The sequence below is a fragment of the Scyliorhinus canicula genome, chromosome 17, assembly GCF_902713615.1.
Source record: "Scyliorhinus canicula chromosome 17, sScyCan1.1, whole genome shotgun sequence".
Taxonomy (NCBI): domain Eukaryota; kingdom Metazoa; phylum Chordata; class Chondrichthyes; order Carcharhiniformes; family Scyliorhinidae; genus Scyliorhinus; species Scyliorhinus canicula.
The window spans coordinates 110616090-110634539 of NC_052162.1; the positions used below are offsets into that span (position 1 = coordinate 110616090).

The window sequence follows — 18450 nt, forward strand, 5'->3', positions numbered from 1 at the left end:
TTTGGAGGAGTGCAGCATAACTCGGCGGCCATTTTGGAGGAGTGAAGCCTAACTGGGCGGCCATTTTGGAGGAGTGAAGCCTAACTGGGCGGCCATTTTGGAGAAGTGAAGTCTAACTGGGCGGCCATTTTGGAGGAGGGAAGCCTAACTGGGCGGCCATTTTGGAGGAGTGAAGCCTAACTGGGCGGCCATTTTGGAGGAGGGAAGCCTAACTGGGCGGCCATTTTGGTGAGGGAGGCAGAGAGTGAGCGCTGCTTTGAAAGGACTAGGAGAGAAAAAAATAATTGGACACGTTAATTTTTTTTTGCTTGTCTCAGTCCAACCTGTGAGGCAGGAAAGTGTGTGGAACGGATACTTACAGTTTTGGAGGGAACAACGAAGAGGAAAGAAAAATGTTCCATAGTAACTAATACTGAGTGTTCAGAACCCTCTATCGTGTACTGACAATGATGACTTTTACAAACACTTTTAACAGAGTATTAGAGGGAGAGGATGGACAGGGAAATCAAACTCAAAGCAAACATCACCCCGCTACTCTTAACATTGTCACTCAATCCATCAAGCCCTGACTGTGGAAGGAGAAATGTTTCTCTGGTGTGAAAGATTTCAAACATCAGTTTGACTGGAAACATAGAGCGACACACAGGTGCGCACGAATGAGAGTGGTCCATTTCATGGACTGCAGAAAGAGCTTTGATCAGTTACACAGCCTGAAAAAAACTTCACAGCGGGGAACAAGACCGTAGCAGCATTCTGGGTGTGGATGAGACTTCAACTGATCATCGAACCTGGAGAGACACGAGGATACCCGCACCACGGAGAAACCGTGGAAATGTGCGGACTGTGGGAAGGGATTCAGCTACCCATCTCAACTGCAAATTCATCAGCGGGTTCATACCGGGGAGAGACCGTTCACCTGCTCAGTGTGTGGGAAAGAGTTTGCCCGCTCGTCCAGCCTGCAAAAGCACCGCCGGGTTCATACTGACGAGAGACCATTCAGCTGCTTGCACTGCGGCAAGCGCTTTGGCCAGTCGTCCCACCTCAACGAGCACCAGCACGTGCACACCGGAGAGAAACCATTCACCTGCCGTGTGTGCGGGAAGGGATTTAGCTACTCCTCCAACCTGCTGACGCACCAGCGCACCCACTCCGGTGAGCGGCCATTCACCTGCTCCACTTGCGGGAAGAGCTTCACCCAGTCCTCCAACCTGCTCACGCACCGGCTTGTCCACACGGATGAGCGGCCATTTGTATGTCTGGACTGCCGGAGCAGCTTCAAAAGCTCCAAGGAACTGATCAAACACCAGCGGGTTCACACCGATGAGAGGCCCTTCGGCTGCTCCAACTGCGGGAAGAAGTTCCGATGGTCATTCAACCTCACCGCACACCAGCGCACTCACACCGGGCAGAGGCTGTTCACCTGCTCCACGTGTGGGAAGACATTCACTCGCTCGTCCAGCCTGCTGAAGCACCAGCGAGTTCACTCTGATAACCAGCTTCCAAAACGTTCTTCTGAAGGTGCTTGCGTGTAGAGTTATCAATTAAAATGTCCTAATAGACATAAGGTAGGATCACAGTAATGTTCAGCTCAGATAGCTAGAGGTGAAAACCACTTCAGACTGATGCACAACTCTGGTCGGTGTGGGACGGGGTGGGGGGGGGGGGGGGGGAGGGGTGGATCCAGAGAGTCTTAACGGCACAGAAGGGAGCCAGTGAAGCAGCCCTATTCCCCGGCGCTACCACTGTAGCCCTGCAGGTCTATTTCGCTCAAGTTCCCCATCCCAGTTTTCTTTTGGAATGTGCAGGTGGCATTTCCCGGGGTGTGCAAGGGACTCCAGTCAGTGTGGCCGCAGAATTAGTTCTCGATGTCAAGGACTTTAGAAGAGTTGAGGGTTTAGAATCAAGTGGCACCAACCCCGACGTAAGATTGTGAGCAAAATGCGTCAATGGACATTGACGGACGCTCCCAGTGAATGATTACAGCATCCCTGCCCCGTAAAACACAGCAACCTCTCTGCTTAAGAAAGCATGCGGAGATGCCGGCGTTGGACTGGGTTGCCACAGTAAGAAGTCTGACAACACCAGGTTAAAGTCTAACCGGATTTGTCTCAAGCCAGGACACTTGGTAGGATTTTGCAAGCCCAACGATTCTGCGTTGTCGCTGAGCAGAAACTGATAGCCAAGTTCCGCACATGAGTCCGGCCTCAACCGGGACCTTGGATTCATGTCGCATTACATTCACCTCCCATTATCTGGCCTGGGCTTGCAAAATCCTACCAACTGTCCTGGCTTCAGATAGTTCCCACCTCTTTAACCTGTGATTATCCCTCTCTCCAGGCACTCCGTCTGGACCTGTAAAGGGTTAATTACCTGCAAAGACTCGCATTCAAATTATCGTCTTTCATCTTTGACATTGTCTATATGTGTTTGTGGAACCCACCTCTTCATTTACCTGAGGAAGGTGCTGTGCTCCGAAAGCCAGTGAATCGAAACAAACCTGTTGCACTTTAACCTGGTGCTGTTCGAAAGGAGTGAGCTTACTCACTCGCAGCATTATGCAGAACGTACTGATGTATTGGACCCATGCTTGATATTATAAGCACGCCACTCTGGAGTTTAGAAGAATTAGAGATTATCTTATTGAAGCATGTCAGGTTCTTGAATGGAACGTGGGTGCCGCTGGCAAGGCCAGCGATTGTTGCCCATCCCTATTTAACCTGAAACCTGAGTGCCTTGCCAGGCCATTTCAGAGAGAAGCTTAGAGTCGACCACATCGCGGTGTAGGTCTGAACCACACGTAGGCCAGACTGGGTAAGGATGGCAGATTTCCCTTCCCAAAAAGGAGCATTTGTGAACCAGAACCAGATACGACAATCGATAATAGTCTCATGGTCGCCATTAATGAGACTAGCTTTCAATTCTGGATTTTCTTCATAGAATTGAAATTCAATCAACTGCCGAGGTGGGATCCGAACTCTGGGCATTGGCCCGGGTCTCTCGATTACCAGCCGAGTGACATCATCTACTCCCGTTCAAGCCCCAAGGGAACTTGATGAAGTAGATACCAGGAGCATATTGCCACTTGTTGGGATTGGCTGACTGGAACCGGGGGGTGGGGGTCAAGTTTAAGAATTGAAGAATTAGCAGTCCACTGTTTAAGATGGAGATGAGGAGAATTGTTTTTCTTCTCGGGTGGGATGTCGTTTGTCTGGGGCATTCTCCAGTGGCGGCTGCGGCCCGCTGAATTTATTAGAAGCAGAGCTAAGATTTTTTTTGACAGACAGTGGGGTCAAGAGGGTTGAGTCACAATCAGATCAGCCGTGACCTTATTGTATGGCAGGGCAGGCTTGAGCTCCTGTGTTCCCAAGCACGTTACCTGCTTTGAAACGCCTGTGAGCAGGAAAGAAAGACAGATGAGTTAGCAGTAGTCCGTTGCCCCCTCCCCCACTTTCCCCTGATACCCTTTGACTCCCTGGTTTGTCAAGAATTTTATCTGCCTCAAAAATATCCATTGACCCTGTCTCCCATTGCTCTCTTCCAAAGAGAGTTCCAAAGACTCACGATTCTCTGAGAGAAGGATTGTTTTCCCTCTGTCGATGTGACCTCGAATGTCGCAGATCCCGCACGGGAATGGGTTATATTTGAGAGTTTGTGAATAAACGTTATGACTGGGACATTCAACATCTCTCCTGGACCTTGGGGCCTGGAACCAGCACTGTGGTGAGGGATTGTGAGAATCCTAAAGCTGAACAAACCTCATGGTTGGTAGATCCTATCTGTTAAATCATATAATAGCCCACTTTCTAGCTATTCCACTGCTGCAGCACGGAATGAGGTTCCCGCTCATGATACCAGCCAATTCCTCTGGCATAGAGGTGGGAACGCCAGCAAGAGATAGACACATGCACAGGGACAAATAGAGGCATACTGACAAATGGAGACATACCGAGATGGACAATGAGATACACGTACACAAACAAATAGAGATGTCCACACATGGACAAATAGAGACTCACACAAGGACAGAAAGACACAGTGAGAAATACAGAGACACAAATACAGAGACACACACACAGGGACAAATACAGAGTCACACACACAGGGACAAATACAGAGTTACACACACACGGACACATACAGAGTTAAACACACAGGAACAAATAAAGAGACACACAGGGCCAAATACAGAGATACACACGGACAAATACAGCGACACACGGGGACAAATAAAGAGACACACAGAAACAAATACAGAGTTACACACACAGCGACAAATACAGAGGCACAGATGAGGACAAATAAAGAGACACACACAGGAACAAATACAGAGAAATACACACAGACAAATAGAGTGACCCACAGACAGGGAAAAATATAGAGACTCGCAGGCAGAGACAAATAGAAAGACCCACAGAGAGGGACAAATAAAGAGACACACAGGGACAAATACAGAGACACACACACCGGGACAAATACAGAGGCACACACTGACAAATACAGAGACACAGAAGGGTACAAACACAGACACAGGGACAAATACAGAGACACAGACAGGGACAAATACAGACACAGAACGGACAAATACAGAGACACACAAGGACAAATACATGACACACAGACAGGGACAAATACAGAAACACACACAGGGTCAAATACAGGAACACACATGGGGACAAATACAGAGATACAGACAGGGCAAATACAGAGACCCACAGACAGGGACAAATACAGAGACACACAAGGACAAATACAGAAACACACACGGGGACAAATACAGAGACACACAGGGACAAATTCATAGACAGGGACAAATGCAGAAACACACACGGGGACAAATACAGAGACACACAGGGACAAATAGAGAGAGACACACAAGGACAAATACAGAGATACACACGGGGACAAATAGAGACACACACACGATTAAATACACAGACACAGGAACAATAGAGAGACATAGGCACAAATACAGAGACACAGAGAGGGAGATATGCATAGATACAGATGGACAAATACCGAGAGACAGACACGGACAAATACAGCGACACACAGATGGTCAAATACAGTCACGGGGACAAATACTGAGACACACAGGGACAAATTCATAGACAGGGACAAATAGAGAAACACACACAGGGACAAATACAGTATAGAGACACAGGGAAAAATACAGAGGCGCACACAGACAACTACAGAGACACACACGGGGACAAATGTAGAGACACACAGAACTGCAGAGACACACACGGGGACAACTACAGAGACACAAGGGGACAACTACAGAGACACGGGGACAACTACAGAGACACACGGGGACAACTACAGAAACACACAGGTACAAATACAGAGACACACAGGGACAAATAAAGAGACACAGGGACAACCACAGAGACACAAGGAAAAATACAGAGGCACACGGGCAAATACAGAGACACACACGGGGACAAATACAGAAACACACACAGGTACAAATACTGAAACACACACACGGACAAATACAGAGACGCAGACAGGGACAAATAAAGAGACCCACAGACAGGGTCAAATACAGAGAGACACACAGGGACAAATAGAGAGAGGCACACACTGCATCAAATACACAGATACAGGAACAATAGGGAGACATAGGCACAAATACAGAGACACAGACACGGACAAATACAGAGTCACAGATGGGCAAATACAGAGAGACAGATAGGGACAAATACAGTCACTACAAGGACAAATACAGCGACAGACACGTGGTCAAATAGAGGGCTGGTTTAGCTCACTGAGCTAAATCGCTGGCTTTTAAAGCAGGCCAGCAGCACGGTTCGATTCCCGTACCAGCCTCCCCGGACAGGTGCCGGAATGTGGCGACTAGGGGCTTTTCACAGTAACTTCATTGAAGCCTACTCATGACAATAAGCAATTTTCATTTCATTTTTCATTTTATACAGTCACACAGGGACAAATCCAGCGACACACACATGGTCAAATACAGTCACACAGGGACAAATACAGCGACACACACATGGTCAAATACAGTCACACAGGGACAAATACAGCGACACACACATGGTCAGATACAGTCACACAGGGACAAATACAGCGACACACACATGGTCAGATACAGTCACACGGACAAATACTGAGACACACAGACAATTCACAGAATCCCAACAGTGCAGAAGGAGGCCATTCGGCCCATCGGGTCTACCCGACCCATGGAAAGAGCAACCTACCTAGATACATCCCCATCCTATCCACAGTAGCCATTTAGGACTCTAAGGGACAATTTAGCATGGCCAAAGCACCTAACCTGTACATCTTTGGACTGTGGGAGGAAACCGGAGCACCCAGAAGAACCCCATGCACACATCCGGAGAAAGTGCAAACTCCACACAGAAAATCACCCGAGGCCGTAATTGAACCCGGCTCCCAAGCGCTGTGAGGCAGCAGTGCTAACCACTGTGCCAGCGTGCCGTCGACAGTGACAAAAACAGTGACACACACACAGGGACAAATACCGAGACATACAGAGCAATAAATAGAGAGACACACACCCAGGGACAATAACAGACACACAGACAGTCACAAATGAAGAGACACACAGTGAGAAATGCAGAGACACAGAGTGACAAATACAGAGACACATTGACAGATTAGTGACACGTACATGGTCAAATACAGTAACACAGGGACAAAGACGGAGACACTGAGACAGGGACAAATACAGAGATGCACACAAAAAAATACAGAGACACACAGACAGGGATAAATACAGAGATGCACACTCAGGGACAGATACATAGAGACACACACACCCATGGATAATAACAGAGACACACACGGGAGAATAACAGAAACATGGACAAATACAGAATGAGACACTCACGGACAAATACAGCGACACACAGTGACAACTACAGAGACACAGACAGGGACAAATACAGAAACACACACACGGACAAATACGGAGAAACATACTGACAAACACAGAGACACGCAGTTTCAAATACAGAGACACAACTACAGAGACGCATACAGGGACAAATACAGAGACACACAGTTACAAATACAGAGACACACCCACGGACAAATAAAGCGACACAGTGACAAATACAGAGACACACGGAAAAATACAGAGGCGCACACACAGGGACAAATACAGAGATACACAGGACAAATAAAGACACACACATGGACAAATATAGAGACACACAGGGACAAATCAGGGACACACAGTGACAAATAGACAGACACACGGAAAAATACAGAGGGACACAAACAGGGACTAATACAGACACACACGGACAAATGCAGAGACACACACACAGTTACAAATACAGAGACACACAGGGACAAATACAGAGACACAAACACAGGCACAAATATAGACACACACACGGACAAATACATAGAACATACAGTGCAGAAGGAGGCCATTCGGCCCATCGAGTCTGCCCGACTCACTTAAGCACTCACTTCCGCACACATAGACAAATATAGAGGCATACACAGAGACAAATAAAGACACACAGGGACAAATAGACAAACACACACAGGGACAAATGTAGAGACACACACGGACAAATACAGAGACATACAGACAGGGATAAATACAGAGACACAGACAGGGACAAATACAGAGACACACAGGGACAAATACTGAGACACACGGACAGGGACAAATACACAGACACACACAGGGTCAAATACAGAGACATACAGATGGATAAATACAGATACAGACAGGAACAATGAAAAATACAGAGACACAGTGACAAATGGGGAGACACAGACAGTGACAAATGGTGAGACACACAGGGATAAATACAGAGACACACAGACAGTGACAAATGGTGAGACACACGGACAGTAACAAATGGTGAGACACACAGGGACAAATACAGAGACACACAGACAGTGACAAATGGTGAGACACACGGACAGTAACAAATGGTGAGACACACAGGGACAAATACAGAGACACACAGACAGTGACAAATGGTGACACAGACAGTGACAAATGGTGAGACATACGGACAGTGACAAATACGGAGACACACAGGGTCAAACATAGCGGTGCACGCGCACATACACATACTAATACAGAGAATGACATAAATGGTTAAATATAGAACTGTAGAAACATAGACATGTACAAACCCTGCCTAGTCGACCCTCAGTACTAACATCTGGACTGTGATCCTTAATTGGGAGATCTGTATCACAGACCGTCTTGCAACAGCTTGACATAGTCATGCTCACAGATTCATACCTTACCGATAATGTCAGAGATATTCCTGGGTATGTCCTGTCACCCCGGCAGGACAGACCCAGCAGAAGTGGCGGCACAGTGGTATGCAGTCGGGCAAAAGTTCCCCTGGGAGTCCTCAGAATCAATTCTGGACCCCACAAAGTCTTAATGCATCAGGCCAAACATGAGCCAGAAACCTTTTGGTTCTCACTAACCACACCCCTCAGCTGATGAATCAGTACTCCTCCATGTTGAACACTACTTGGAAGAAGTACTGATGGTGGCAAAAGCACAGAATATACTGTGGGTGGGAGATAACGTCCATCCACCATGAGTGGCTGGGCAGCTACAGACTGTGGTGATCCACCACTGTGTAAATATGTGTGTGCCTGTATTAGGGGATGTACAGCAGTACCTGTATTACAGGTTTGTTGGTAGCTCCTGCCAGCTAGCTCCGCCCACAGGGAGCAGTATAAATATTCATGAGTTCTCCTGAGCTGCCATTCTACCAGCTGCAGTCGAAGGAGAACATCTCACAGTAATAAAGCCTCTCTTGTACCAATTCGAGTCTTTGTGTGCAATTGATAGCGCATCACAGACCGAGCTGGCTGGCTGCTGAAGGACATTGCTGCAAGACTGAGTCTGAAGTAAATGGCAAAGGAACAGACAGGAGGGAAGAACCTACTTGGCCTCGTCCTCACCACTCTACATGTTACAGGTGCATCCTAGCTGCAATATTAAAGGTCGGGAGAAACTGTTCTTGTTCATAAGAGAATAAAGAACGACAGGGGCACAGATTTAAAGTGATTTGCAAAAGAAGCGAATGTCTGGAACATACTACCTGAAAGTGTGGAGACTGGTTCAATCGAGGCATTGAAGAGAGCATTAGATTTGAATAGAAACAATGTGCAAGGGATGGGGAAAAGGTGAGGGAATGGAACTGATCCATGATGCTCGTTTGGAGAGCTGGTTTGGACATGATGTTGGCCAAATCGCCATCTCCTGCGCCATAATGGTTCTGGCCCTGAGCCAAGCTGTTCCAATACAGCTACAAGACTGATATCTAGCCGGCAGTGTGGAAAACTGCCCCAGCTATGTCCTGTCCACAGGGAGAAGGATAAATCCGGCCCGGTCAATTACCATCAGTTTCCTCTTATTCATCACCAAAGTGTTGGAAGGGGGTCGTCGAGAATGCTTTCAAAAAACATTTGCTGAGCAATGACATGCTCAGTGAGACAAGCTGGGGATCCACCCGAGGCACACAGTTACCGTCTTCATCACAGGCACAGTCCAAACTTGTCCAAACAAGAGCTGAAGTCCAGAGGTGAGGTGACTTCTCTAACATCAAGACAGCATTTACATAGTAACATCCATATAAACATAAAAAACAGGAGGATTCTATTCGGCCATTCAAGCCTCCGACGCCATTCATTATGATCATGGCTGATCATCAAGTTCCCTGATCCTGCCTTCCCCCCCATACCTCTTGATCCCTTTAGCCCCAAGAGCGACATTTGGATCCTTTATGAAATTACACAATGTTTTGGCCTCAACTACTTTCAGTGGTAGTGAATTCCACAGAGTCACCACTCTCTGGGTGAAGACATTTCTCCTCACCTCAGTCCTGAAAGGTTTATTCCTTATCCTCAAACTATGACCCGAGTTCTGGACTCCCCCACCATCGGGAACATTGGGCTGGATTCCCTGATTCTGTGGCTATGTCCGCAGGATCCTTCTGATCTTCCGACCAGAAAGTTGGCACGCCCCCTCACCGATCCTCTGCCCGGTGGGTACGAGCAGCCGTGCTGCATAAAGCCCCTGCCTATACCTGCGGACACGGCCGCAGAATTGTCGGGTCCGTGGCCGTGCATGGCGGAGGCCGCGCCGTACAGTATGGTGCCAGGCACGCATGGACCCGGCCTGCCAAAAACTCCCCCCCCCCCCCCCCCCCCCCCCCCCCCCCCGGTAACCCCCCTTGTCACCCCCGGGCCAACCCCACCAGTCTCCCCAGCCCGCTGAAGCCCCCCTGCCAGCAGAACGGCTCCCCCCCCCCCCAGACTGCTAAACAGTTGGCTCGTGATGCAGAACAATGCCAGCAGCGCAGGTTCAATTCCCGTACCAGCCTCCCCGAACAGGCACCGGAATGTGGCGACTAGGGGCTTTTCACAGTCACTTCATTGAAGCCTACTTGCGACAATAAGCGATTATTATTACAATTACACAGTCCGCAGCCGCCATGCGAGGTCCCCGAATGCTGTGAGCGACGCCATTGGGGACTCGGCCCAGAGGGGCGGTGCCGAAGGCCTTACCCCTGCCCTGTGTGCGGTGTACTCCTCGTTGAGGGGGTGGAGCAACGCAAAATCGGTGCCACCCCCGATTCCAGTGTAAAAGTGGATTCTCCGGCCTGTGGCCGAATGCGATTTCATCGATAGCAGAATCCAGCGCATTGTTTCGGAATCCAGCTTGTCTAATCCTGTTAGCATTTTGTAAGTTTCTATGAGATCCCCTCTCACTCTTCTAAACTCCAATGAATATAATTCTAAGCGACTTAGTCTCTCCTCACATGACAGTCTCACTATCCCAGGAATCAGCCTGGTAAACATTCACTGCACTCCCTCCACAGCAAGAACATCCTTCCTCAGATATGGACACCAAAACCGCACACAGGTCTGGCCTCACCAATGCCCGATACAATTGTAGTAATACACCCCTAGTCCGATACTCAAATCCTCTCGTTATGAAGGCCAACATTGCATTTGCCTTCTTTACTGCTTGCTATACCTGCGTGCTTACTTTCAGCGACTGATTCATCGAGAACACAAGGTCTCGCTGAGTATCCACCTCTCAATTTTCACCCATTCAGATAATAATCTGCCTTCCTATCTTTGCTACCAAAGCGGATAACCTCACATTTAACCACATTATACCGCATCTGCCATGCACATGTTTCCACAGTAACTTCATTGCAGTGTTAATGTGAGCCTACTTGTGACACTAATAAAGAATATTATTATATGCCCACTCACTCAGCCTGTCCAAATCCCGCTGACACATCTCTGCATCCTCTTCAGAGATCACCCTCCCACCCAACTTTGCATCTTCTGCAAATTTGGAGTTGATACATTTAGTTCCCTCATCCACATCATTAATATATAATGTGAGCAGTTGGGGTCCTTACACAGATTCCTTTGGTACACCACTAGTCACTGCCTGCAAATTGGAAAAAGATCCATTTATTCCCACTCTTGCTTCCTGTCAGCTAACCAGCTTTCTATCCATCTCAAGACACTACCTGCAATCCCACAAGCTTTAACTTTACATAGTAATGTGCTGTGTGAGACCTTGTTGAAAGCCTTCTGAAAATCTGAATAACGACATCCACCGGTTCTGTCTGATCAACTCTACTAGTTACCTCTTAAAAGAATTCCAGTAGATTTGTCAAGCATGATTTCCCTTTCGTAAATCCACCCTGACTTTGTCTGATTATCCCACTGCCATCCAAATGCTATGCCATAAAATCCTTGATAATGGACTCCAGGAACTTCCCTAATACCAACGTTAGGCTCACTGGTCTATCGTTCCCTGTTTTCTCTCTTTCTCCCTTTTTGACCGACATCAAGAATCCCAAGTGAAATTGAAATCAATGGGAGCAGAGATACTCTCCATTGTTTAGCGACATAACTGGTATAAAGAAAGATGGTTCTGGTTGGAGGAAGCCAATCAATCTGAGGAGTTCCTCACAATAGTATCCCAAACCTAAACATCTTCAGCTGAATCATGATGTGGGGATAATTCAATCATGATTGGATAATATTCAGTATCGTTCACGACTCCTCAGATACTGTAGACTCTCCTGCTTTCATGTGGCAAGACTTGGAAGACATGGAGGCTTGGGTTGATAAGTAGTAGGATTCACGCCACACAAGTGCCAGGCAATGATCATCTCCAGCAAGAGAGATCGAACCATAGCCTGATGTTCAACAGCATTACTGTCACTGAATCCTCCATTATCAAAATACGGCCCCCCTGCCCTCCCCCCTTCCGGGCAACCGCCCACCAATCCCCCCAGCCCTTGCCGAAGTCCACCTGGCCAGCAGCATGGCTCCCACCTGACTTTGGTGGCGCTGGACAGCCTGCAGCCGCCATGCCGGGTTGCCGACCGCTGAGACCACACGTGCCCGCACGGTCAGGAACTCGGCCTATTGGAGCATCGGGGGAGGGCCTTCAGGTAACGTCCTGAGGCCGTCCCTGCGGCGTACTCCGCAGGGGGCAGAGCATCCAAAACCAGGCACCGCCCCAATATAGGGGCTGGTTTAGCACAGTGGGCAAAATAGCTGGCTTGCAATGCAGAACAAGGCCAGCAGCGCGGGTTCAATTCCCGTGTGGCCTCCCCAAACAGGCGCCGGAATGTGACGACTAGGAGCTTTCACAGTAACTTCATTGAAGCCTACTTGTGACAATAAGCGATTATTATTATTCTTATTCAGTCGTAAAAACGGATTCTCCGCCCGATCGGCTATTACAAAATTGGAGTCGGCAAGAGGAGAATCCTGCCCAGGGGCTGAAGAGCTGAACCCAGGCAGAGGAGAGAGGGAGGGAGAAAAGTGGGGATGGAGGTTATAAATGATTAAGCTATGGGGTGGAATTTGGACTTGCAGCCCAGGGAGAAGCGAGAGTGTGTGTGAGGCGGGGATTCACAACTTTGGGGAAACGAGAGGAAAGAACGTTCCAGAGAAACCAGAATTGTCTGATCTGAATTTCTGTCCTGTACTGACAGTGATGACTTTTGTAAACTCCTTTTGCAGGATATTAGAAGGTGAGGATTTACAGACAGAGATCCCAAACCAATCGTCACTCATTTCATCAGTAACTGACTGTCATCAGCCTTCGAATGTGGAAAGTGAAATGTTTGCTTCGTCTGCTGGAAAAGATTTCAAATATCAGTGGGTGTGGAAAAGCACCGAGAGAGCCACACACGCACCCCCGAGTGAGAGTGTCCCAGTGAGCTGACCAGTGGAAAGAGCTTTGACCGTTTCTGCAACCTAAAAAAACAACATTGCGCCATTCTTCGCAAGGAAAGACCGTACCCGTGTCCTGAGTATTTGTACGAGGCTTTGACTGCCGACTCGGGGAGACTCATGGGTGCCGGCGCCATGGAGAAACCATGCAAATGTTCTTACTGCGGGAAGGGATTCAACTGTCCGTCCCAGTTGGAAACTCACATGCGCAGTCACACGGGGGAGAGGCCCTTCACCTGCCCCGTGTGCGAGAAGGGCTTCGCCCAGCTGTGCAACCTGATGACCCACCGCCGTCTCCATACCGGGGAACGTCCCTTTGCCTGTTCCCAGTGCGGGAAGGGATTCACTCAGTCATCTAACCTGCTGAGGCACCAGCGGGTTCATGCCGATTACAGGCCTTTTCAGTGCCCGGACTGTGACAAGAGCTTCAGAAGCCCCCGAGATCTCCTGACACACCAAGGCACTCACACCGGGGAGCGGCCGTTCACCTGCCCCGTCTGCGCTAAAGGATTTATTCGGCCGTTCCACCTGCTGAGACACCAACAGGTTCACACGTGACTGCAAAGGGAGTTGGATTCTTGCTGCTGTCCATCACATCCAGGGCTATGCCAGAACTGTAATCATTCTGACAATTCAGTTTGTTTTTGATGCTGTTAAACAATCCCGATACCTGGGCTGGAGTTTAATATTCTGCACAATTATGTCAACTAAGTCAGCTTGGTTTTAAACACACTGGGCAGGATTGTCCGGCCTTCCAGCCCCGTGTTTCCCGGCGGCACGCCGTTCGCAAGCGGCAGGATTCTCTGCTCCCGCCGTTTGTCAATGGAAATCCCCATTGAAGCCCCACCCCACGCCGCTGGGAGACCTGCGGGCGGGATGCACTGCCGACGGGCCCAGAGAACCCCGCCACCAGAGAACGGCGGGAGAATTTGAGCCGTTGTTGTCGATGTTTGTTTTCCCCGCCCGAGTGTTTAACTTCACCGGGCTGGAGATCAGAGGAGACAATCGGGGAGGATACGGCAGGAACGGAACTTCAGGCTGGACACAGTCCTTCAGTGTCACACTGAGAGGGAAAAACAACACGTTGGTCTTTCTCATGTTTCTTCACTGACAGAGAAGCGTCCATGTGGGTTAATGCTGAGGTGTGGAAAGGAATGTGTCCCAGCTGCTCTTCCATTCGGAGCTCCCAGACATGGAACAAAAGACTCATTTACAACTGTGTTCAGAGTCAGGAAGAACAACAGTGAATGTTGGAAATGGGCTGTCAAATTAGAGATTGATGTCAAACTGATTTGTGCCTGACTGAGAGTGAAAAGGCAGGTTTTAGTTTCCAGGCTGAAAATGACTGGTAATTATTCTGTGAAGGTTTAACGTCTTTCTGTGACAGTTGTGAGGCGACAATTTTAACCTACGCATTTTTTAAAAAACGTTAAATATAGATTAGTTAAAATCTGCATTAAAGTATAGTGGGGGGTGTTCCTGGAAGCCTGTTAACTGCTTGGACAATGATACAACAGACATTTAGGGTTCGATTCTCCGTTGTGAGTCCGCCCCACTACCAGCGAGGACGGAAGATTTGGTCATATCCTTCGCTGGCAGAGGGATTTTCTACTCTCGCTGCTTGTCAATGGGATTTCCCATTGGAAAGGCCCCATGCCATCAGGACACCCATTTGTGGGGGTGTCCTGCCGGCGGGACCGGAGAATCCCACCCTTGATTTCTGGGTAAAGAAGGATCTGCAGCGAGGTTCCTTGAATTCCCTGTTTTATTAATGTGTGTGTCAGACACCAGGATAGGTAAAAATACGCAGCTCGGAACATCCAACAAAAACTCTGGGATCACTCCCGCTGTGGAGATCCGGCACTGAGCCTGCCGAAAGAATTCTCTGGCCATTGCGATTCACCTCTTACCGGCACGGGGTTCCCAGCGGCATGGGTGGCCTCAATGTGAATGCCCACTGACAAGCGGGAGTGTAGAATCCCGCCGCCAGCGAACGGCGTGCTGCTGACACTCGCAGCTGGGGGACCGAGAGTCCATGCTTGCGAGAGAGAAGTCCAAACTTCCACCACCCTTTGTGTGTGACAGGGCAGCGCGGTGGCGCAGTGGTTAGCATTGATGCCTCACGGTGCCGAGGTCCCAGGTTCGATCCCGGCTCTGGGTCACTGTCCGTGTGGAGTTTGCACATTCTCCCCGTGTCTGCGTCGGCTTGGCCCCCAAAACCCAAAAGTTGTGCAGGCTAAGTGGATTGGCCACGCTAAATTGCCCCTTAATTTGAAAAATAAATTGGGGTACTCTTTGTGTGTGAACATAGAACATACAGAAGGAAGCCATTCAGCCCATCGAATCTACACCGACCCACTTAAGCCCTCACTTCCACCCTAACCCAATAACCCCTCCTAACTTTTTTGGACACTAAGGGAAATTTATCATGGCCAGTCCACCTAACCTGCACACCTTTGGACTGTGGGAGGAAACCGGAGCGCCCGGAGAAAACCCACGCAGACATTGGGGGAACGTGCAGACTCTGCACAGACAGTGACCCAGCGGGGAATTGAACCTGGGACCCTGGAGCTGTGAAGCCACAGTGCTAATCACTGTGCTACCCTGCTGCCCTGAAGTGTTTTGTGTGGAAATGTTACCTGTCATCATTCCTGAAAGGTCTGGCTCTAATTTTCTGCTGATTTCCTCATCTCCCCACGCTGCCCCCCTGACTATTCTTTACCTTCAAACAGCAGAGACCACCTTCCTGAGGTGCATCGCCCAGTACCACACGCCCTAACTCCAGGCGCTCCGATCAACCCTTTGGTCGGCATCTGTCCCCTCCTCCCTCCTGCCGAGGAAGAGTTGCTGGGAATATCCGAAGGTGAAGGAACCCTGTGAATCAGGAAGAGGAGGTTGGGGATGTCTTAGGCTCGAAATGAGAAATTGTGACTGCGCAAGCCTGAGGGTTACGGGAGGCATCCATGGTAGTGGAGGTCGAGGTGGCCAAAGAGCCTCGCAAACTGGATGAATTATGCCAGTGATGATCCACACCTCCAGACCAAGATGAACATGGAGATCCATGAACACCGAGGCCTTCTTGGGGCGTGGTACCTGAAGAGAACCACAGAATCTTTGCAGTACAGAAGGAAACCTTTCAGCCCATCAGACTGCACCGGCTCTCTGATTGAACATTCTACCTAGCCCCACTCCCGTCTTATCCCCGTCACCTTGCACGCTTTCTCTTTCCAACCAGCAATCCAATTCCCTCTTGAATACCTTGATCGAACCAGCCTCAGGAGGTTTGTCCCAGACTCCGGCCATGGATATATAGAGGAGGCAGTGGTGTTGTCGCTGGACTAGTAATCCAGCGACCCCGGGTAATGATCTGGGGAGCCCGGTTCGAATCCCACTGCAGCAGATGGTGAACCCTCTGGGTGAGCAGATGAAACATAGAGATGCACCTGGATTTCCAAAGCCTTTCTCATGCTCAATTCTTTCTGATTTCTCACCAGTTCGGAAGTGCTCTGCTCTGCTTCAGTCCCAAGTGGATGGCCTCACATCTGCCTCCTCTACTGTGTACTTGCCCGTACTCCATTCCAATGTTACTGCTTCCATCTGCACTGCTTACATTGCAGACCAACATTGTGTCAGTGGGAGTCAGATGGAGGAAACCTAACCGGCCATCTCTTGGATTATGTTTCAGCCTCGGGGGTTTAATTGGTCAAGGCGACCCAAAGTCACGTGGACTGTCCCTTCAAACCATTGCGGGACAACAAGCACTGCAGCAACTCACTAAGGCTCCTTAGGCACCAGTTCAGACCACACCTGGAATACTGGGAACTGTTTTGGTCCCCTTCTCTAAGGAAAGTTTTACCGGTATTGGAGGCAGTCGAGAGAAGGTTCACCAGGTTGATCCAGGTATGGAGGGATTTTCTCATAGGTTGGGCCTGTACTCATTGGAGTTTAGAAGAATGAGAGGTGACTTTATTGAGACATGTAGAGTTCTCAGAGGACTTGACGTTACAGATGCTGAGAGGATGTTTCCTCTTGTGGGGGATTCTCAGACAAGAGGACATAATCTCAGAGTGAGGGGGGGTTGTCCCATTTAAGGCAGAGATGAGGAGGAATTTCTTCTCCGAGGGTAGTGAATCTGTGGAATTCTTTGCTGTAGAGGCTGGGTCTTTAAGTATGTTCAAGACTGAGATAGACAGATTTTTAATCAGGAGGGGAATCGAGGGTAACGGGGATAAGGTGGGAAAGTGAAAATGAGAATGATCACATCAGATCAGTCATGATCTCATTGAATGGTGTGGTGCAGACTCGATAGGCCGAATGGCCTACTTCTGTTCCGACATCATAGATCATAGAATTTACAGTGCAGAAGGAGGCCATTCGGCCCATCGAGTCTGCACTGGCTCTTGGAAAGAGCACACTACTTAAGCCCACGCCTCCACCCTATCCCAGTAACCCCACCTAACCTTTTTGGACACTAAGGACAATTTAGCACGGCCAATCCACCTAACCTGCACATCTTTGGACTGTGGGAGGAAACCGGAGCACCCCGGGGAAACCCACACGCACACGGGGAGAGCATGCAGACTCCGCACAGATAGTGACCCAAGCCGAGAATCAAACCTGGAACCCTGGAGCTGTGAAGGAACTGTGCGAATCACTGTGCTACCGTGCCGCCCAAAATCTTATGGTCTTACGGTCTCACCGCCTTCCAACCCCACGACCACTGCCAGCTATAAGGTCAAGGGCAGCAGATACCTGGGAACCCCACCACCTGGAGGTTCCCCTCCAAGTCACTCACCACCCTGACTCAGACATATATCGGCTGTTTCTTCATTGTCCTCCCCTCCCCTAACAGCACTATGGGTGTACCTAAGCAGCGGTTCAAGAGGGCAGCTCACCACCACCTTCTGAAGGGGAATTAGGGATGGGCAATAAATGCTGGTCGGGCCAGCAAATCTCACACCCCATGAGTGAAAACCAAGGAACATGGAACAAGTGTGTAGCGGCTGGTGCCAGAAACCCGTCACCATCCCTTCTGGCTGACAGCCCCCCTGATCTTCACTGTTGGAGAGCCTGCAAAGCTCAATGGAACTCATCGGCTATATGCAAATCAGCACCCAACACAGGCATCTAGTTCAATCCAACTATGTACAGGGAAGCATCATCCTCAACATAAGGGACTGCTCACGATGA

General features: G+C 49.2%; 2 protein-coding genes across 2 annotated transcripts; both read left to right on the plus strand.

Moving 5' to 3' along the window:
• Positions 1-785: 785 nt before the first annotated feature.
• Positions 786-13387, plus strand: LOC119951515 (zinc finger protein 239-like; the record flags this gene model as incomplete). Its single annotated transcript, XM_038774717.1, has 3 exons — positions 786-1518; positions 8831-8960; positions 13048-13387. Coding segments are annotated over 3 exons (1068 nt in total), but the record flags the coding sequence as incomplete, so codon positions are not given.
• Positions 13388-13395: 8 nt separating this feature from the next.
• Positions 13396-13818, plus strand: LOC119951516 (gastrula zinc finger protein XlCGF8.2DB-like). The gene has a single exon (XM_038774718.1). It carries the CDS (start codon positions 13396-13398, stop codon positions 13816-13818), a length of 423 nt encoding a protein of 140 aa, XP_038630646.1.
• The last annotated feature ends 4632 nt before the right edge of the window (positions 13819-18450 follow it).

Excerpts from the sequence above, each read along its gene's own strand:
- LOC119951516 (XM_038774718.1), top strand. The coding sequence starts at position 13,396 with ATGGAGAAACCATGCAAATGTTCTTACTGCGGGAAGGGATTCAACTGT.